Source organism: Chelonia mydas, chromosome 9 (genome assembly GCF_015237465.2).
Source record: "Chelonia mydas isolate rCheMyd1 chromosome 9, rCheMyd1.pri.v2, whole genome shotgun sequence".
Lineage (NCBI taxonomy): Eukaryota > Metazoa > Chordata > Testudines > Cheloniidae > Chelonia > Chelonia mydas.
The window spans coordinates 17,269,537-17,287,300 of NC_057855.1; the positions used below are offsets into that span (position 1 = coordinate 17,269,537).

At 40.2% G+C, this 17,764-nt stretch overlaps 1 protein-coding gene across 13 annotated transcripts in view; it reads left to right on the forward strand.

The window, feature by feature from the left end:
- MECOM (MDS1 and EVI1 complex locus) overlaps window positions 1-17,764 on the forward strand; it is a 445,868-nt gene that overhangs the window by 403,915 nt on the left and 24,189 nt on the right. For 8 of the 13 annotated variants that reach the window (XM_043522423.1, XM_043522425.1, XM_027817889.3 and 5 more), the window contains 4 exons: window positions 2,612-2,759; window positions 4,779-4,935; window positions 11,444-12,800; window positions 14,883-14,970. In XM_043522423.1, the coding sequence (XP_043378358.1) occupies window positions 2,612-2,759; window positions 4,779-4,935; window positions 11,444-12,800; window positions 14,883-14,970 (1,750 nt within the window). The remainder of the gene's footprint in view (window positions 1-2,611; window positions 2,760-4,778; window positions 4,936-11,443; window positions 12,801-14,882; window positions 14,971-17,764) is intronic. The other 5 variants (XM_043522424.1, XM_043522426.1, XM_037909119.2 and 2 more) reach the window with 2 other exon arrangements.

Sequence of the window (17,764 nt, forward strand, 5' to 3'; positions counted from 1 at the left end):
TGCGAGGCATTGAGTGGGCACAATAACCCTTGCAATAACTTCCTCACACATGCACATCTGTGTGTCTGTGCTGGGTCTCTTGACACTTGACGCTTACCTGCTGCAGGGGAAAGTTGGCCCCAGCTACTGACATTTAATAGTAAAAGTCAGGGATCTGAATAACAAAGTAATCCCCAGATCCCCAGCTGGGGTAAATCAGTAGTGCTCCATGGAAATTAGTGGACCTATGCCAATTCTTTCTCTCTCCGTTATGCCAGCACACCATTTTGAATGTTCCTATTCAGTGTCTTTTGGTTTAATCCCCCCACCCCCAGGATATGTAATATAGTCCTTTTGGTTTATTATATATATAGAATGCCCTTCTATATTTTTCTGCCTTGAATAGTCTTTGTCATGTACTAGCCTTTCAATAATTTAAGTAGTTCTGCATTGGCTCTCATTTTTCACTGTTTCTCTCACCACAGCACATCTATTTATGATGACTCAGTCTTTATTTTCTGTCCTATGTCTCGAATCTTTAATATTTTAAGATAAATTTACATTTGTTCAGTGACTCCCCTATGTTAGATATTGTCTTCAAATTCAAATGTAGAAAAGAACTATTAACACTTTGAAATATTACACTCCAGACTCTGCTCACAGTTACACTTTGGCAACCTTTTTTATTTTTACCCAGCTAACTCAGTCACTTTGAATCAGTCACATGTTGGGCCAACTTTTGTTCAGTATTATCCAATGAATGAGGCATTCTGCATGCACAGATGCACCCAGCATGCAGGGTTGGTGGCCAGTAAAGGGTGCAGTATTTGGCCAAAACTCTTGCAGAAATATAATACGAGGAAGCCACAGCCATTTCTGACATAATGAACGAGGAATCTGGTAGAGTTAAATGTAACTGGCATCCACAGGGCAAAAAGCATTTTGATGACCTATGGCTGAGCGTGAAAATCACAAATCAGACTGGAGACCCTAAACTAAAACCCCACCATCTTTGGTCAGTTGAATCAGTAGAAATCATTGGAGCTTTGTCTGAGGAGGGACTGCAGAATGTGTCCCCATATTGGTGGGTTGGCATGCGCTCTGATAGTAATGGTACCAGACTTTTTTTTTCTAGTCTTCCATATGTATCTGCTTATAAGACATTGTGATATTCTCTGTCCTCCTAAATTTTAAATATATGAGAGAAGGTTTTGTATGTAACCAGACAATAGAGGTTATTTAAAAATATTTCTGCCTGTGTGTAGCTTGGGCACATTAATAATTTCTGTTGCACTTCTCTGAACTCTTTTCAGTTTGTTCTATGTCTTTCTATTATTAAAGGGCTGGAACTCCAAAACTACTAAGTACATTTAATGTAGCTAATGATAGCTAGGGGGAACATGCTTTTAGTCTGCAATGCTTAGGGACCTGATTCTGATCTCATTTAAACCAGTTTCATCCTACTGTAAATCCACTTACTTCAATGGAGTTGTTCCTCATCTACACTGGTGTAAGAGAGATCAGAATCTGGCCCCAGTGAAGGATAGGAATACATTTTTTAAAGTGGCTGGCCAAATATAAAAGAATATTTCTTTAAGATAGTGTTTCAGTGACACCTGACAGCAATTAGGCTAAATATATAGATATAGAAAGAGATTGAATGGATAAATGTTGGAGAAATTATGGTGGAAGAGGAGACTTTATGGATATGTGCTGGACATGTCCAGTCATTAGAGAGTACTGGGATGCAATCCATAGTCACAAATTGCTGGACACTTATTGCCAAATGATCCAACAGTAATCCTTCTGGCTCTTCCTAGTAGAAATGATCAGACAAGAGGGGATGAAGAATTAATTTCTCATTTGGTAGCAGCTCGGCTATTGGTAGCCTCTCGTTGGAAAAAGGGAAATAGCCCAACCATAGAGGAATGGTTCAAAAACTATGGAAGGCTGTGGTTATGGAAAAATTAACACACCAATTATGTACCCAGCCAGATAAACAGAGGACAGATAGATAGATATTTAGTTATCTTTTATTCAATACCCAATGTACATTCACCTGTATAAAAACCTCAGCACACCTGTCCAACTTTTTTGAATATTATCATTTGATAGACATGCCTGGTTTGTTAAATATGTGTATAGAAATTTCAGTCAATTTAATAAAATCACTAGAAGCAACACAGATGTTGGAATCTGATGACTCTATTCATCTATAATGTCGCTTTAAACAAAAACTAACTGTTGTAATGATTGTTTTGTTTCTGCTGTTTACATGACAAGGGTTTGTACACTTGTTAAAGCTTCCTAAATAAATAAATAGTTTTTTAAAAAGTGGCTGGCCAAGACACGAGGAGATGTACTGTTCTGACATGGAGATGAGCTCCAATGAGACAATATTATCGCCCTAATTTTGAAAGATGGTGAGCAAAACTCAAAAGGAGTTGCACTTCTCCAAATAAGGCTCTCTAGGTCTTTCCCCTCTAGTTTCTATAATTATGTGATCTATTAAAACTACTGCTCTTCCTGACACTTCATTTTCATATCTAACTTGGGCTGCAAATCACTGATAAAACTGGGTTCCTCTTTAGGTGTTGTTGAGACCTCACGAAGCCTGTTGTTGTCTTCACAGCCTAGAGAAGCACATGCTGTCCCACACTGAAGAGAGAGAGTACAAGTGTGATCAGTGCCCCAAGGCCTTTAACTGGAAGTCCAATTTGATACGTCATCAAATGTCACATGACAGTGGAAAGCACTATGAGTGTGAAAACTGTGCCAAGGTACAGGAATTTGTAGGATATTTGGCCTTTCTCTGTGTATCATGTGTTTTATGAGATATAATAACAAGTTTTGGGTGTGGAAACCCGGGGGTCAGGAGCAGATTCAGCCAATACTCAACAGGAGGTCATACCAATACTTCTCTAGCCATCTCATCAGTTTCTGTAGCATTTAAGCTTTCATTTAAAATATTTTCATTTTCTTGCCCTTATGATTTTGAAGGTAACTCCCGAAGATGACCTAATGCAATACTCACTCAGGCGCTGACTGTGAAGGAAGTTGAGCACACTCTCCATCCATTGAGGTCAATACTCAGCCCCTTGTGAGGGATGGAACTTACAGACAGATAGAATAGTTTCAAGAGGGATGTGTACTTCACCCATTTACTTGGGCAATGATTTTGTAGCCTAATGACATCAAGGTTATTAACTATTGCAAGCAAGTTAGCAGAACTATCCATCTTTTCTGGGAATGGGGGTGGAACCTTCCCTCCCACCCCCCAGTCTGATCCCAATCTCAGGAAACTGTAAATATATTTTGAAAGTGAACCCTCAAATTAGTATGGCCTGCTAAAAGAACTAGTATATATTAAAAGGAGTGGGTAACATTTTATTTAAGTTATCTACCTCCATGCAGCAGGAATTCCTGCTAGAAATGCAGGGATGGACTCATGTTCCTTCTCATTCTCTGAGTCAGATTGTGATTGAGATAGCGCAGTCATGTAAGCTAATATGAGTGTGTAAGGCACCCCCTGACTACCTTGCACTGGCCATCCAGGTGATCAGTAGCAGCACGGGCAGGAAATTAGCCTCCAAGGGGCTACTAGATTTCCCCCTTGTGCAAAGGGGGTGAGAGGGAACACATAGGGTGGGAAGTAGGTGGCTCTGCTCCTTCAACCCACTTGGAAGCTTACCTGCACTGCTGCCTTAGGTGAGCAGTGCAAGTTTACTCCCTCCCCAGGGTATCTGGGAACCAGGAAGAAGATTGTAGCTCTGTAAGACACACAGTCCCCCTTCCAAGCTGCTCCAGGGCCAGTGCTACAACATGCTGCCCTCTGATCAGCGCTGATCATATGGCCGCAGTCTAGTTCTTTATTTTCTGTACTAATTTTAGTTTATATTATTTTAACTGGTTTAAGCTTTCTGGGACAGGGACCATGTCTTCCTATGTGTTTGTACAGCACCTTGCACAGTGAGCCCAATGCTGATTGAGGCTTCAGGACACTACTGCAAGATAAATAATAAGAAGAAATGATGGGCCAGGTCCCCAGCTATTGTCTCCAATGGAGCAATGTCGATTTACACCAGCTGAGACTCTGGCCCATTATATAGACTATTCATGCATAGTTGTAGTCAGCTCTCTTTATACCACACCAGCAAGGAATTATTTCCCTCTTATGATTCCACAGGTTTTGTTTTTAGTTTTTTGTGTGAGTGGGTGGCTTTTCCTTTTTCCATTTCCTGGATACATAATTTTATTAATCCTACATAACACTATGGAGACTGTTATCAGCTCCTGCTTCCCTGAAATCCATGGGAGTTTGTCTGCTTAAGTTCAGTGAAGCAAAACTTGCTCCAACATGTTTTTTATTTTGTAGCGAGACAAAGCTAGATGCTGAAGGTGCATCCTTGATACTAGGTTGCGGGTCAGGATTTCCTTGATACAAGTCACTCATTACTGTTATAAAGCATTTATACTGCAGTAGTGCCTCGAGACAATGACCAAGTCGCAGCCTCATTTTGGCAAACACTATACAAAGACCCTGCCTAAGTCACTGCTCCAAAGAGTAATCAGCTAGTCCTGTAAAACATAGGGCCCAATTCTGCTCCAGTTGAAGCCAATGTCAAAACTTCAATGCAGCAAGATCTGGTCATACTAACCAGCCAATATTAGGTCGTTTTTATTTCATTTTCTAGCCTTTAAAAAACAAAACCACAGTTTTGGTCTTGTAGGAGTCGTCTGTGATTGCTGGCTCCCTTGCTGCAGTTAAGTTGCTTGATTAATCAGTATTCATTTCCTAGCAGGTTTTCACGGACCCCAGCAACCTTCAGAGGCACATTCGTTCCCAGCATGTTGGGGCTCGTGCTCACGCTTGTCCAGAGTGTGGTAAAACGTTTGCTACTTCTTCAGGCCTTAAACAGCACAAGCACATCCACAGCAGTGTCAAGCCCTTTATATGTAAGTCTTCAACTAAACGTCTAAACTTCAATGTCTGTCTCGTCTCAAAAAAAGCAACATAATCAGGAAATAGGCGGCCCAGTCCTGCTTCTGTTGAAACTCCCACTGGGAGGAGGTTTAAGCCCTGACTTACTGAATGAGTAGCTGTGTAATTCATAGTCCAATACGTGGAGTTGTTTTTATATATTCCTTTCCAAGCAGACACTGAATGCTGTAATACACCTGTTTCCCCAGGCATATCTCCCCCTTCCCCCCGGACACAAAGAGCAGTTCAGGGAAGGATTTGACAGAGACAATATAGTTAGTCAATAATGAAAAGCCTCAGTGGGTTATGGGATTTAAGCGAGACAGGCAAAGGTATCTGATGCTGAAAATCTGCATTGCTTTGGAAATGCTCATGAGGTCTCCCTACAAGATTAGTTCACACCGTTAGGCTGGGATTTGCTTATGATAGTAAGGGCAATAGATTTTCAGTAGGAGATGGGTGCCTAACTCCCTTAGGCTCCTTTGCAAATCCCAGTCTTAAGTATTAATGGGAAGCTGTTAGGCCTTGATAAACAGTTGTCCTGGAAATCAAGCTTTTTAAAACATGTACTTGCTCCATGGACCTAATTCCTGCATCTGGACATGGTAGTGAAGAGTCTTGCACCCACACAGTCTCACTGACTGCATCGGTTGCAGTGCACAGTCAGATCCTGCTGCAGCATCAGGGCTCAGGATATTTGATACTGCTTCAGGAGACTCTCTCTCTCCCATATGGTAATGAAGGAGAAATATTTCTCCTTTGGCCATTGAATCCCGCCTCATTCTCCTCAAATTCCACTCGAAGCCAATTAAAAATCCTCGCCCCTATATACTCAATGCCCTAATTCACTACCATCTCCCTGTTTTCAGCACTAGTTTGCCAAAAACTCTTTCCTGGTGCTTCTTCCAAACTGATTGTGGCTTCATTCCATCTTTTCAAAGTGACTGCTTCAAACTAGGACCAATCTAAAGCATTCTAAATTACACTGGAGATCTGTAGCATCCAGATAAATACAGTGCAAAGGTGTAAAGTCAAGTGACTGGAAGCTAGTTTAATGGGGAGAGGAGGCAAACCTGCAATTTCATACTAGTCTACAGGGACTTGTGCTTTGGAGTTTGAGCCACCAGCGATCAGCTTTCAAAAGTTCTGGTATTAACTTCTTCAGTATATTGGAACACCCAGCATATGTTCACCTAGGGAATAGTTTAATGGTTCTATGACATGTGCTTTGGGTCTTGATAATACATCAGCATGAGTACTAATGACTTAAAAGAAATGTTCTTGTAAGGGCTGTAGCTCTGGACTCGTTCATATTTATTTATGTTTAGACTTATTTGAGCTAGCAAATATCTAATTAACGAGACGCGATTACAGCAGTTGTTTAATTATTTTTCCCTACCCAGGATCACAGAGGGTTTTTTCAGATTCATACTGTATTAGTGGAAATGAAATAATTAGAAAACAATGGCTTCCTGCCTTGGAGGACTAGTAGAGCACTAGAGTTACAGTTGCTTTTGAATCAAATGCTCCAGATAGAACTATGGTTCTTTTCAAATGAAATCATGTGTAAAATGCTTTCCATTAATGTTTTCAGTGATCTCTGGTAAATCAAAACATCAACTGTTATTCTTCAGATGCAAAGTGTGGTGGACAGAAAACTAAAGAACAATTATGGATAATAGCTATGAAATTACAGAACAAAAGAATGTAGAGATCACGTGTTGGGGTAGGCGTTTCTGAGTGTTGAAGGGTTGGGGGTCAGGTCACTTTAAGTAGATATCTGTTTCCCAGTACAAGGCCACACACCATGATTTGCCCTACCAGTCTGTTTATGGCAACTGTCTCTTATTACAGTATACTGCCCAAGCTTGAGTGAAAACTCACCAACAGTAAGATAATTACTCACTGCCTTCAAAAAATCTCCAAATAGAAACCACATGCCATAATAGGCTGAACGTATTCAAAATAGTACTTACAGTAATTTGTTTAATAAGCAGAAAATATGCAAACTTAACGGCTTGGTAATTTCTTGGTTCTAAGAAAATTGCAGTACAGAGTACACTTACACATCAAATGAATTAATATACCTTGAGGGGTGCGATGGGAGGGTTGTGGTTTGTATTAGGGGTAAACTTGGTGATAAAACTTGCAAAGAGGGAAGCAGTAGCTATATGTTAGTTGCTTAGAGTAAAGGTAAGGATATAGAAAACCAAGCATACCATAAAACTGACTGGAGAAGTCAAATCCAGCTTCTATAGCCTAAATACATGGAAGCTATTAAAGTCAGTAAATCCCCTCCATCTAAATATTAAGCAAAACTTTTCTTGGAAATAAAGTTGTTCAGAAAGCAAAGGGCTAGATCATGTAACCTTAACTCATCGGAATAGTTCTTGCTCACGTGAGTAAGCCCATTGGATCATCCTGTGCAATTGATTTATGTGCAGATTCCTCAATAAAATCAATGGGGTGTTCTGTGTAAAATTCAACAGCATTAGGTAATACATAGACTTCAGTAAGACTATCCACATAAATAAGATTACGTTGGTGAGTGAGGATTACAGGGTTGGGTCCAAAGTTTGATTGCCAAACATAGCTACTCTTTAAAGCCCATATAAATCAGCAGATTACCTATGAAAATGTTTCCCATTTCTCCCTTCAGTATTTTAAATACAAGAGGAATTTTGCACAGGGGAGACCTATTTATATAGACTATGTTTTATGGTCCCAAAGGCAAGTCCTTTGTCATGGCTCTTACTTACATGGATGGAGTTATAATAATATACATCTGAATATTTTAGCTGCTTGTATTTGCATGATTTCAGTAATTTTTTGTTTGTTTTAAAGAGGGGTATAAAGTCATGTTAGGCCTTTTAAAGGTTAAATTGCACACATTCTAATAGTTTGCAAGGATACCAATAACTTGTAGGAAGATTTTTGGGGTTTTTTGCTTTTCCATGGAAATACAATGTTTTTCAGTTCCCTTCAATTTTGAGTGTACTGATGGAGAAAAATTATTTGGCAATACAGACGCCCCCAACTTACGCAATCGTTCCATTCTGGAAAGCCTTGCATAATTCAAATTTTGCGTAAGTCGGAAACGTATACCCGTGCGTTACACAAAAATTTCCGCAACTCAAAAATCCTATTTCTCGCTTATGGAACTTTTTCTGTAAGTGCGAATTTGCATCAGTCAGGTCCTGCATAACCCGGAGAGCGTCTGTATATAGCCCTAAAACAGTACATATCGGTCTTGTAAAAGTACTTAGTAGTATAAATATATTTTTTGGAATGAAATATATGTGGTCAGATCCTCTGCTAGTGTAAATTAGTGTAGATCCATTGCCTTTAGTGAAGCTAAACTGATTTACAGTAGATAAGGATTTGACTCGTGGTATCCAAGGGCTAGACTGTGCAACTCTCACTGTTAGCATTTATTCACACAATTGTAGCCAATTTACTTTTGCTTATCTGATTGGTCCCACAAGTTGCACAAGCTAACCCTAAACTTTTCTTTGTGGGCCTGATTCTGTACCATGAAGATCAATGGAAGCTTTGGCATTGACTTCAGTGGAAGCAGGATTGGGCCCTATATGTTGACTATATGAGGCATAACAAATAAATGTCAATTAAATGTGCTATATCCGAACAAATAAATGGCTGGTCCTACAATCCTTAATTAACTAGGATCTGGTTCCCAAATTAGGGGGGGGGAAATGTAGCAAGAGAAAACCAAGCATTCTAATATGCATGGTAGGAAAACTTTGCTTTTTTTTAATCTATAATCTTCTTTGTGAATGAAGCTATCTTACAGGAACACCAACTGATATACTGTAACAGGCATTCTTCCTGAATTATAGCATTGCACATTTCCTGTGTTTGGGCCTAATCCTGCAAACTTTTCCCACTTGAGCCATGCCTATGATAGCAATGAGGCATGAATAGGAAAACTTGTCTGACAGGATCAGGCCCTGAGACAATGGAATTATTATTGCGGTGATGTGAAGAGCCCACTAAAGAGGTAAACAGTTAAGACATGACAACAAGTGGTCAAGTTTCTCAAGGGCAGAGGTTTAGAAGTGCAGGAAGGTTAGCTCAGGCATTGGTGTGAGTGGAAGTTAGAAGACGTGATTATAGTTCATGGGAACCAACACTGCAGGATGAGATACATTCAATTCAGTTTCCTTTACCAGCTTAAAATAGAGCCATTGTAAATTATGTCAGCCTGTCTCAAAGCATGAAAATGATTGTTAAAAAGGGCTCAGAATACACAATGTGAATTGTTGTGTGGCTTTGATGTGTGAAAGATGAGAGCTTAAGATATAATGCATATTAAGTCAAAGCGTAGCCACATGCTTTTTCCCTGGGGGGCGGGGGGAGAAGAGAGAGAGAGAATTTTATCGCAGCAGTATAACATTGCTTAATTTTGTTTTTGAACAAATTAGAACATTTACTGATAGAAGCAGAATACTATGAAGTGTTAACACACGAGACTTACTGGTGGAACGTGTGTTTCAGCAACTTGAGCATTACATTCTGTTTATCCAGGAAAGTGTCAAATACAACACATTGCATGGCACAACTCTGGAAACTTCCTGATGATGTGTGAAAGTACAGTCAAAAAGGGACATAAACTTTGTATAGACAAACAAAACCTAAAATATCTATAAGTCAAACCACAGCAACCTTCCACAGCAACCTTCCAAATGAATGACAACCTAGACTTTCTCCTTTCAAACAAGGTTTCTGGTCAGATTTCTGTAGGCCTCAGCGAAGCTTACTGGAGTTCCCATACAGATCTTTCCTATTCTACTGAGAATTCCAAATTGCAAGGAAAAGCCTCTTACTGAGGACGGACTAGGGCCCTGATTCTGCAAATTATTTGAGTAACTTTACATACATGAGTAGTTCCATTGAGTTTAATGGGAACACTCACATGCATGAAGTTGCTCATGTTTACGTGTGTGGAGGATTGAAGTCTAGATCTTATTCTCTAATAGGGAATTTAAAATTGCTAAGCCTTTTGCTTCTATTCACTATTTTCTACCCCAATGCCTTGCTCAATAAAGTTCCTAAAGGAGAGAAAAATCAAAGTATTTGTGCACTTTCAATATGACATGAAAACAAGGTTTCACAAACTAGGAAATTGCATCTTTGCAGTAGGCACCCTATAGTTGTGATTATGTGACATTTACCTGCTAACAGCACAAAATCCCGTTCACTTCAGTGATCTGGTTTACTCAAAAAATGTATCATGACTCACTCTACATTGGCCACTACACCACCCTCCTCATCATGTCACTGAATGTGATTGTTGATAACTTGTATTCAGACATGCGAAATGTTGTAGTGTAGTTCAGGCTGGTCAGATCAAAATTGCAACCCCTAATCTCCAGGGTTTAAGGCTTTCTCTAAATGTTCCTTTTTTGAGCTGAAATTGTTCTTGTCCCAAAGGAGTTTGAGGAAATCCATCAAGTTGTTTTGACCATCAGACATTCAAATAAATACAGCTGCATTTTTTGAGGAAATAGTTGTTGAAATATGGTATGTTTTTTCACATGAAAGAGACACGCAAATAGACTGCATTATGAAACATTAAGGCCATGATTATAATTACATGAGACATGAAATTAAGCGTTATGGCTTCCAAAGCAACTGTAACTCTATCTGACCATATGAATCCCACTAACACTGTACGTGAAAATAGAGAAGGTTACATGTGTGCCCAGGCACCAGATTGTGATTGCTCTGGAAACCACAGCCTGGAATGCCAAGGCTTTCAAGTAATTAGCATCTCATTTGTAAATGCAAAACATTGGGTTTATTAATAGTTATATGTGCTTGTATATATCTGATTGTCTACCTCTCCCCCATCCTTCATATATCTTGTTTGTCTTTTTAGATTGTAAGCCCGTTGGGGCAGGGACTGTGTCTACTTCTGTGGCTCTGATCTTGCAAATGCGTATGCCTGTAAATAACTTTAAGCATTTGAATAATCCCAGTGCCATCAATGGAGGTACTCATGTGGATAAAGCTATTCAGATGTGTAAGTGTCTCCAGGATCAGGGCCTTAGTTTGTACACACAGTGCCATGCTCACTGGGGGCCAGATTCTGATCAGGCACTCTGAGTGCTGCTGAGTATAAATGATAATAATGATCATGAATTTAAAACATTGTAAGCCACACAAGTATTGTGAAAAGTGAAAAGGAAATATTTGTATTTTAGGGATTTTTATTTTTATTTTTTGTTGGGAGGGTTCTTTATGCTGTCTCAAGACATTTGTCTGGTTGGATGCCTTGCTTTGGAAAAAGTAAAATGAGTTTTCATTTGTTTTGTGCACCCAGATGAAGCTCACAGACTTCTCCCTATGGCTTCCTAATTGACATGTTGGGGGTAACAAATTGTTTTCTTTGCTAAATTCGGGTGGGGAAAGGGGAAATTATCATAAAGCCTGAGATTTGTTGTTGTTGTTGTTTACACACAGGTGAGGTCTGCCATAAATCCTATACTCAGTTTTCAAACCTTTGTCGTCATAAGCGCATGCATGCTGATTGCAGAACCCAAATCAAGTGCAAAGACTGTGGACAAATGTTCAGCACTACATCTTCCTTAAATAAACACAGGAGATTTTGTGAGGGCAAGAATCATTTTGCAGCAGGAGGATTTTTTGGCCAAGGCATTTCACTTCCTGGAACCCCAGCTATGGATAAAACGTCCATGGTTAATATGAATCATGCAAATCCGGGCCTTGCTGACTATTTTGGTGCCAATAGGCATCCTGCTGGTCTTACCTTTCCAACAGCTCCTGGATTTTCTTTTAGCTTCCCCGGTCTGTTTCCTTCAGGCTTGTACCACAGGCCACCTTTGATACCTGCTAGTTCTCCTGTTAAAGGACTACCCAGCACAGACCAGACAAACAAAAGTCAAAGTCCCCTCCTGACACATCCTCAGATACTGCCAGCTACACAGGATATTTTGAAGGCACTAAATAAGCACCCCTCTGTAGGTGAAAATAAGCCAGTGGAGCTTCAACCAGAGAGGTCCTCTGAAGAGAGGCCGCATGAAAAAATCAGTGACCAGTCAGAGAGTAGTGACCTTGATGATGTCAGTACTCCCAGTGGCAGTGACCTGGAGACCACCTCTGGCTCTGATCTGGAAAGTGACATTGAAAGTGATAAAGAGAAATTTAAAGAAAATGGTAAAATGTTCAAAGACAAAGTAAGCTCTCTTCAGAATTTGGCTTCAATAAATAATAAGAAAGAATACAGCAGTCATTCCATTTTCTCACCATCTTTAGAGGAGCAAACTGCGGTGTCAGGAGCAGTGAATGATTCTATAAAGGCTATTGCTTCTATTGCTGAAAAATACTTTGGTTCAACAGGACTTGTGGGGCTGCAAGACAAAAAAGTTGGAGCTTTACCTTACCCTTCCATGTTTCCCCTCCCATTTTTTCCAGCATTCTCTCAATCAATGTACCCATTTCCTGATAGAGACTTGAGACCGTTGCCTTTGAAAATGGAACCTCAGTCACCAAGTGAAGTAAAGAAGATCCCAAAGGGAAGCTCCGAGTCTCCCTTTGACCTCACCACTAAACGTAAGGAGGAGAAGCCAGTTACTCCTATAACCTCAAAGCCAGCAGCTCCATCCGTGACAAGCCAGGATCAACCACTAGATCTGAGCATGGGCAGCAGAAGTCGAGCCAGTGGTACAAAACAAGCCGAGCCTCGGAAAAACCATGTCTTTGGTGAAAAGAAAGGAGGTGACCTTGAAACAAGGAAAGCAACTGATGCTTCTTTGCAACATGCCAGGCCCACTCCGTTCTTTATGGATCCCATTTACAGGTAACAGGCTTTAATGGAATATAGCTTTCTTGAGCACAGCTAACACTTTCAGGATTTTTCCTGTGTAACTTGAAGTGATCCATTAGCTCCGCATGCACTGTCATTTAAAATATGCAGTAATTTAATACATTTGCGTATCCAGAAATGAGATGGCACAAATGCTGGATAGTTGAAAATGTTCTTTAAATTCTTTTACTACAAGTCCCTTTTCCTCAAAAGCACTACACCCCATGCCCTACTCCCATAATAGCATTTATTTCAAAAATTATCTGGACCAAATTCTGCTCTTGGTTGCACCATTCCACTCCACTTGCTGTAGCAGACAGCCGCAAGTACGGGTTGGATCTGGTCCGACAGGTCAAAGGAATGTGGGTACTGAGGATTGAAATTCTGCTCTCAGTTACACTAGAGCAACCCACCAGTTTCTGTGAGGCTGTGCGGGTGTAAGTGAAGGAAGAATGTGTCCCTGGTTGCAAAACAAAACAAAAAAATATGTGGGCAGTAAGGGTCTGATCTCACCTCATGAGTCAATGGGTGTCTTACCATTGACTTTAGTGGGAATAGGATCAGGTCCTAAGTGAGCCAAGATATTAATGCTTGTCTACACAGGGAAGCTACTGGAAAATAAGCTAGCATGTGAGTTTAAAGCACAATAGTTATTCCACACTAACTCCCCATGCGAACACTCAGTGCAGAATAAGAATGTCCACATGTAGCGCCATTGCGCCATAGCTATTCCAGGCCATTTTCCCAATGTAGACAAGCCCTTAGAAATCAGGGGTGAAACCTCACATCCATGGAACTCCCATTAATGTTCATTAAGTTCAGTGGGGCCAGGATTTCACCACAGGTCTTGTGTACGTCAGCACTTGTATGCACTTTGATACTCTGCCTGCATATCTGTAATTAGTTGTAGTCATACGTCTAAATTAATCTACAGGAAACATAGGAGTAGTGAAATATTAGCCATAAAAACTATTTGTTCATAATCTAAATGGCCTATTTCACAAAGAGACTATTGTTAAAAATAAAAAGTTACTGTAATACAAATGATCTTAATTCATTACTATCTTTCAAAAATTTGCTTTTGGCAAAAATTTCATAGAACACTCTCTGGCATAAGATAAAGGGTATACATTAGAAAGGAACAGTGTTAGCATTGTGTTACTTATTGAGATGGTTTAATTTATGCAGTATAGGTATTAGGCCACAGGTTTCCTGTATCATATTAATTTATCATTTCTGAATTAGTGGAAATTTTTACTGTTATACAGTACTGCAGTGCATGATAATGCAATTTGTGAAGGAATAGTAAAGGAATGCTACCAGCATAACATGGGGCCAGTCCCATAGTTGATACTCAGGCAGACTTTCCATTGAAGCCAATGTCTGAGTAAGGAATGCAGGATCAGTCCTTTGATAAATGATACAATTTAAACTACTGATCAAAAATGCAGGGGGAACTAAAATGCCTTACTAATTTTAAACGATCAGATGCCCTATTTCACTACTTGAAGCCACACAGTTAGTTGAACGTAGCCTTCATTTCTGTTGTGGCAAATTCACTACATTTCTCGAGGCCAGGATCTAGCTAACTTCTCTTTGCAAGGGCATCCCTGTGCCCACGTGGAGCGGTTGGCAAGAGCAGGGCTTAAATTCCTCACAAAGGAAGATGAGCTTCCAAAGGGTCCCTTTCTGCAGGCCTAATATGAAAAGCACCCATTGGTGTCAATGAGACCTTTTCTTGTGTTTGGAAAATGTAGTCGGGCCCTATTTCTTGATAACAGGGCTCAGTGCAGTTAGTCATCAGTTTCTATTATCAATAGTATCGGCCTTTTGAAATGGGATTATATCCAATGTAAATGGTGTAATCTCTTTTTAATGGATGTTCACAACTCTCATTAGTGCTCCTGAGAGTTGCATGCACAAATCAAGAGATGACTGTACTTCCTTATCGTTTACCATTATCACCAAGAAACCAATTATTTGATGTATTGTTGACTATTTTAAACATAAGTAGCTGAATAGTTATTAATGCCTAAGACTGATTCATCACAAGCAAATCAATTTTAACATTTACAGAGTAGAGAAAAGAAAGTTAACTGACCCACTTGAAGCTTTAAAGGAAAAGTACTTGAGACCTTCCCCAGGATTCTTGTTTCATCCGCAAGTAAGTATTTTTGGAATTTCAATATTGTAAACAAATCCTGTTGATGCTTCAAAGCAGGTGCAGAGAAAAGAATGCAGTCTGAGTTATTTTCGGATTTCCTAAAACACACAATTTTTCCAATGTCGTTGTGGTGGAAAAACATTAGCATGTTCTTCATGATGTTTTGCAGCTAAACCATCATGTTCTGGTTGTGGTGGGACCCAAATCTGAGCTACATGTATGTTTTAGAGCTCCCTCCCCCACAAAATTAGAATGGATCAAACAAGATGTGCTACTACCAAATTATGCTTCTGCAGTCTCCCCGCTGTGGCCAATGGCAATGGAGGGATCATTGTGCCCATCTCTAAGCAATACCCAGAGAGACAATGGAATTTGGGACCTGATCTTGAAAAGTGGCTTCTATTTTTGCTGCTTAGTTTTGCACCCTCAAGTAATTCTCCCTGTAATTAATTGTGGGCACTAATGTTGCCATATATAAGTTTAAGCACAGGGTGTGTAGGTACAGCTGCATATTTGGAGATATCAGTGATAGCCTTTCCACTTGCCTTTTTTTGCAGATACATAGTGGGGCCCATAAATCTGGGCACCCCAAGTAAAAGCCTTTATAAAGACCAGGCTCTTTCTATATACATATATAAAGACACTCAGAAAGGACACAGTACAAACACTCCTATTCCAGTTCACCACAGAGCAACTCCATGGTTTCAGTAACTTTGTAGAATGACTGGAAATAATATGTGCTTGCAATACATCCCCTTTCCATGCCTGAAGACTTTCGGCTAACATTGTGCGATGAGGCGACTGTGTGGTTCTTTGGTCATATGCTTAATGTCCTGCTGCTCATTTGCTGTGTCAAGAAAATAATATGCCTCTTTCAACCTTGTGGATCCCTACCGTGGCATAGAAACGGTTAACGATAGCCTGGATCAAAACTCTTTGCATTATTTGCAACCTTGTATCACTTGCTTATCCTGTATTGTGCCAGTCTGACAGGGTCACTTCACTTCCCCATGTTGGTCTAGTGCTTCGAGCACAGGACAGGGGAGTAAGGAACTCCCTGCTCTGATATTTACTCCCTCTGAGCTCTTGCGTAGGCCATGGAAACTCTCTGCTTCAATTTAGCATCTGTAAAATGTGGATAATAATGAGTACGCACCTACCTCGTGTTGTGAGGCTCAGTTACTCAAGTGTGGGATTCTTTTGGCTTCGGTGTAGAACAGATCTTGCCATGCTTTAGCATAGATACATGAGAGCAATGTTCTTGCACAGCTGGAAAAGGAAGAAAAGCACTAATGTACTGACGCTGTAGGAAATGAAGGGAATAGTTGATGCTAAACACTAAGTATTACAATAAAAATTAACCTGATAGTGTTTCAACAGAATATACTGAGGTACTATACTTACCAAAGTTGCAAGGCAACCAGACAACCTTTTCAGTCTCTTTATGAAAGTGCTTCCAGTTTCCATTTCATAGCAGGTGATACTAACAATCAATGCACAGAAAGGACCTAACCATGCTCTCAGACACAGCGGTGTAAATCCCAGATAACGCCACTGAGCTTCCCCTCTGGATTTGTACTGCTGCGAGTGAGAGCAGAATCTGGCCAGTAATCTCAATTCAGAATGTTTTAACAAAGGGCCTTTGCTATCTCTTCTCCTCCTCCTCAGCCTTTAGAATGAATAAGTGAATGAAAACAGGTTCGGGCTGCGGGATGGGAGACTTTGTGGTATTGCAAAGACAAAGTAGGCATACATTTTCTAGGTCTGTTTTAAAAAAAAACAGAGTAAATAAGGAGCCTCATAGACAGCTATAATACATTTACAGAGAGAACATTTCAGGTGTTGCACTGCCTGGTAGAAATTCAGTGATGGTTAGGTCCTCAGGTGGCATAAATCTGTGTAGCTCAGTTGAAATGGGGAGGGGGCTCTGGTGGTTTTGCTGGAGGAGTTTATCACATTTTAGTATATTTATGTTGCTGCTAGGGTACTGTGAGCTGTAGGTAAATGATGGAGTCTGGTTATGTATGAATGTATTCTTCAGGGCTTGTCAGAGGTACCCAGGGTTTGGATTGGACACGCTTTTATATAGTGCAGCATAAATCTAAATAAATAACACATGAGGATGGAAGATGGAGGAGGGAGTTAAAGGCATACAGTAGAGATAGGATTTCAAGAGAGGATGCGCTAGGCATTTAGGGTGAAATCTTGATTCATTGAGGTCAATGAGAGTTTTGTTATTAACTTAAATGGGGTCAGGATTAGTGTTTTCTTCACAGGGATCTTGCAAAATTCCCTGCTGGTATAAATGAGGGAAACTTTTGAAGTCAATGGAGCTGCACCCATTTACACTAGCAGAGAACTCAGCCTGGGATTTCCAAACATTTTAACGATATTGGGGTAAGCGTTCTTCTCCACTGTCTGGTAAGAGGAGGAGCAAACCCCCTAGAAAACCCATGAAAAACTGAAAGGAAGTGCACAGTGACAAAAGGCAAACATATTGTAGTATCTCCTCCCCCCAAACAACCTCTTGTTGCCCTTCCATGACTGCAGTGTGGGAGGTCAATGCTATGGGTGGCTAGGGGAGGAGTTGTCATTTAGAGCATCATAAATTATGACTGAGTTAGGCAGGTTGTTCCGACCCCACAATCTCTATTTAAAATGGTCCGGTCCTATATGATTTTTCTCTCTCTTTATTTTTACACGTGGTCTCTTCTTTCCCTGTCCCCTTCTTTGGCCAGCTTCATGTTCTGAGATTTTCTGAAGTAGATTATAAACTTTTGGGGGCAGGAATTGT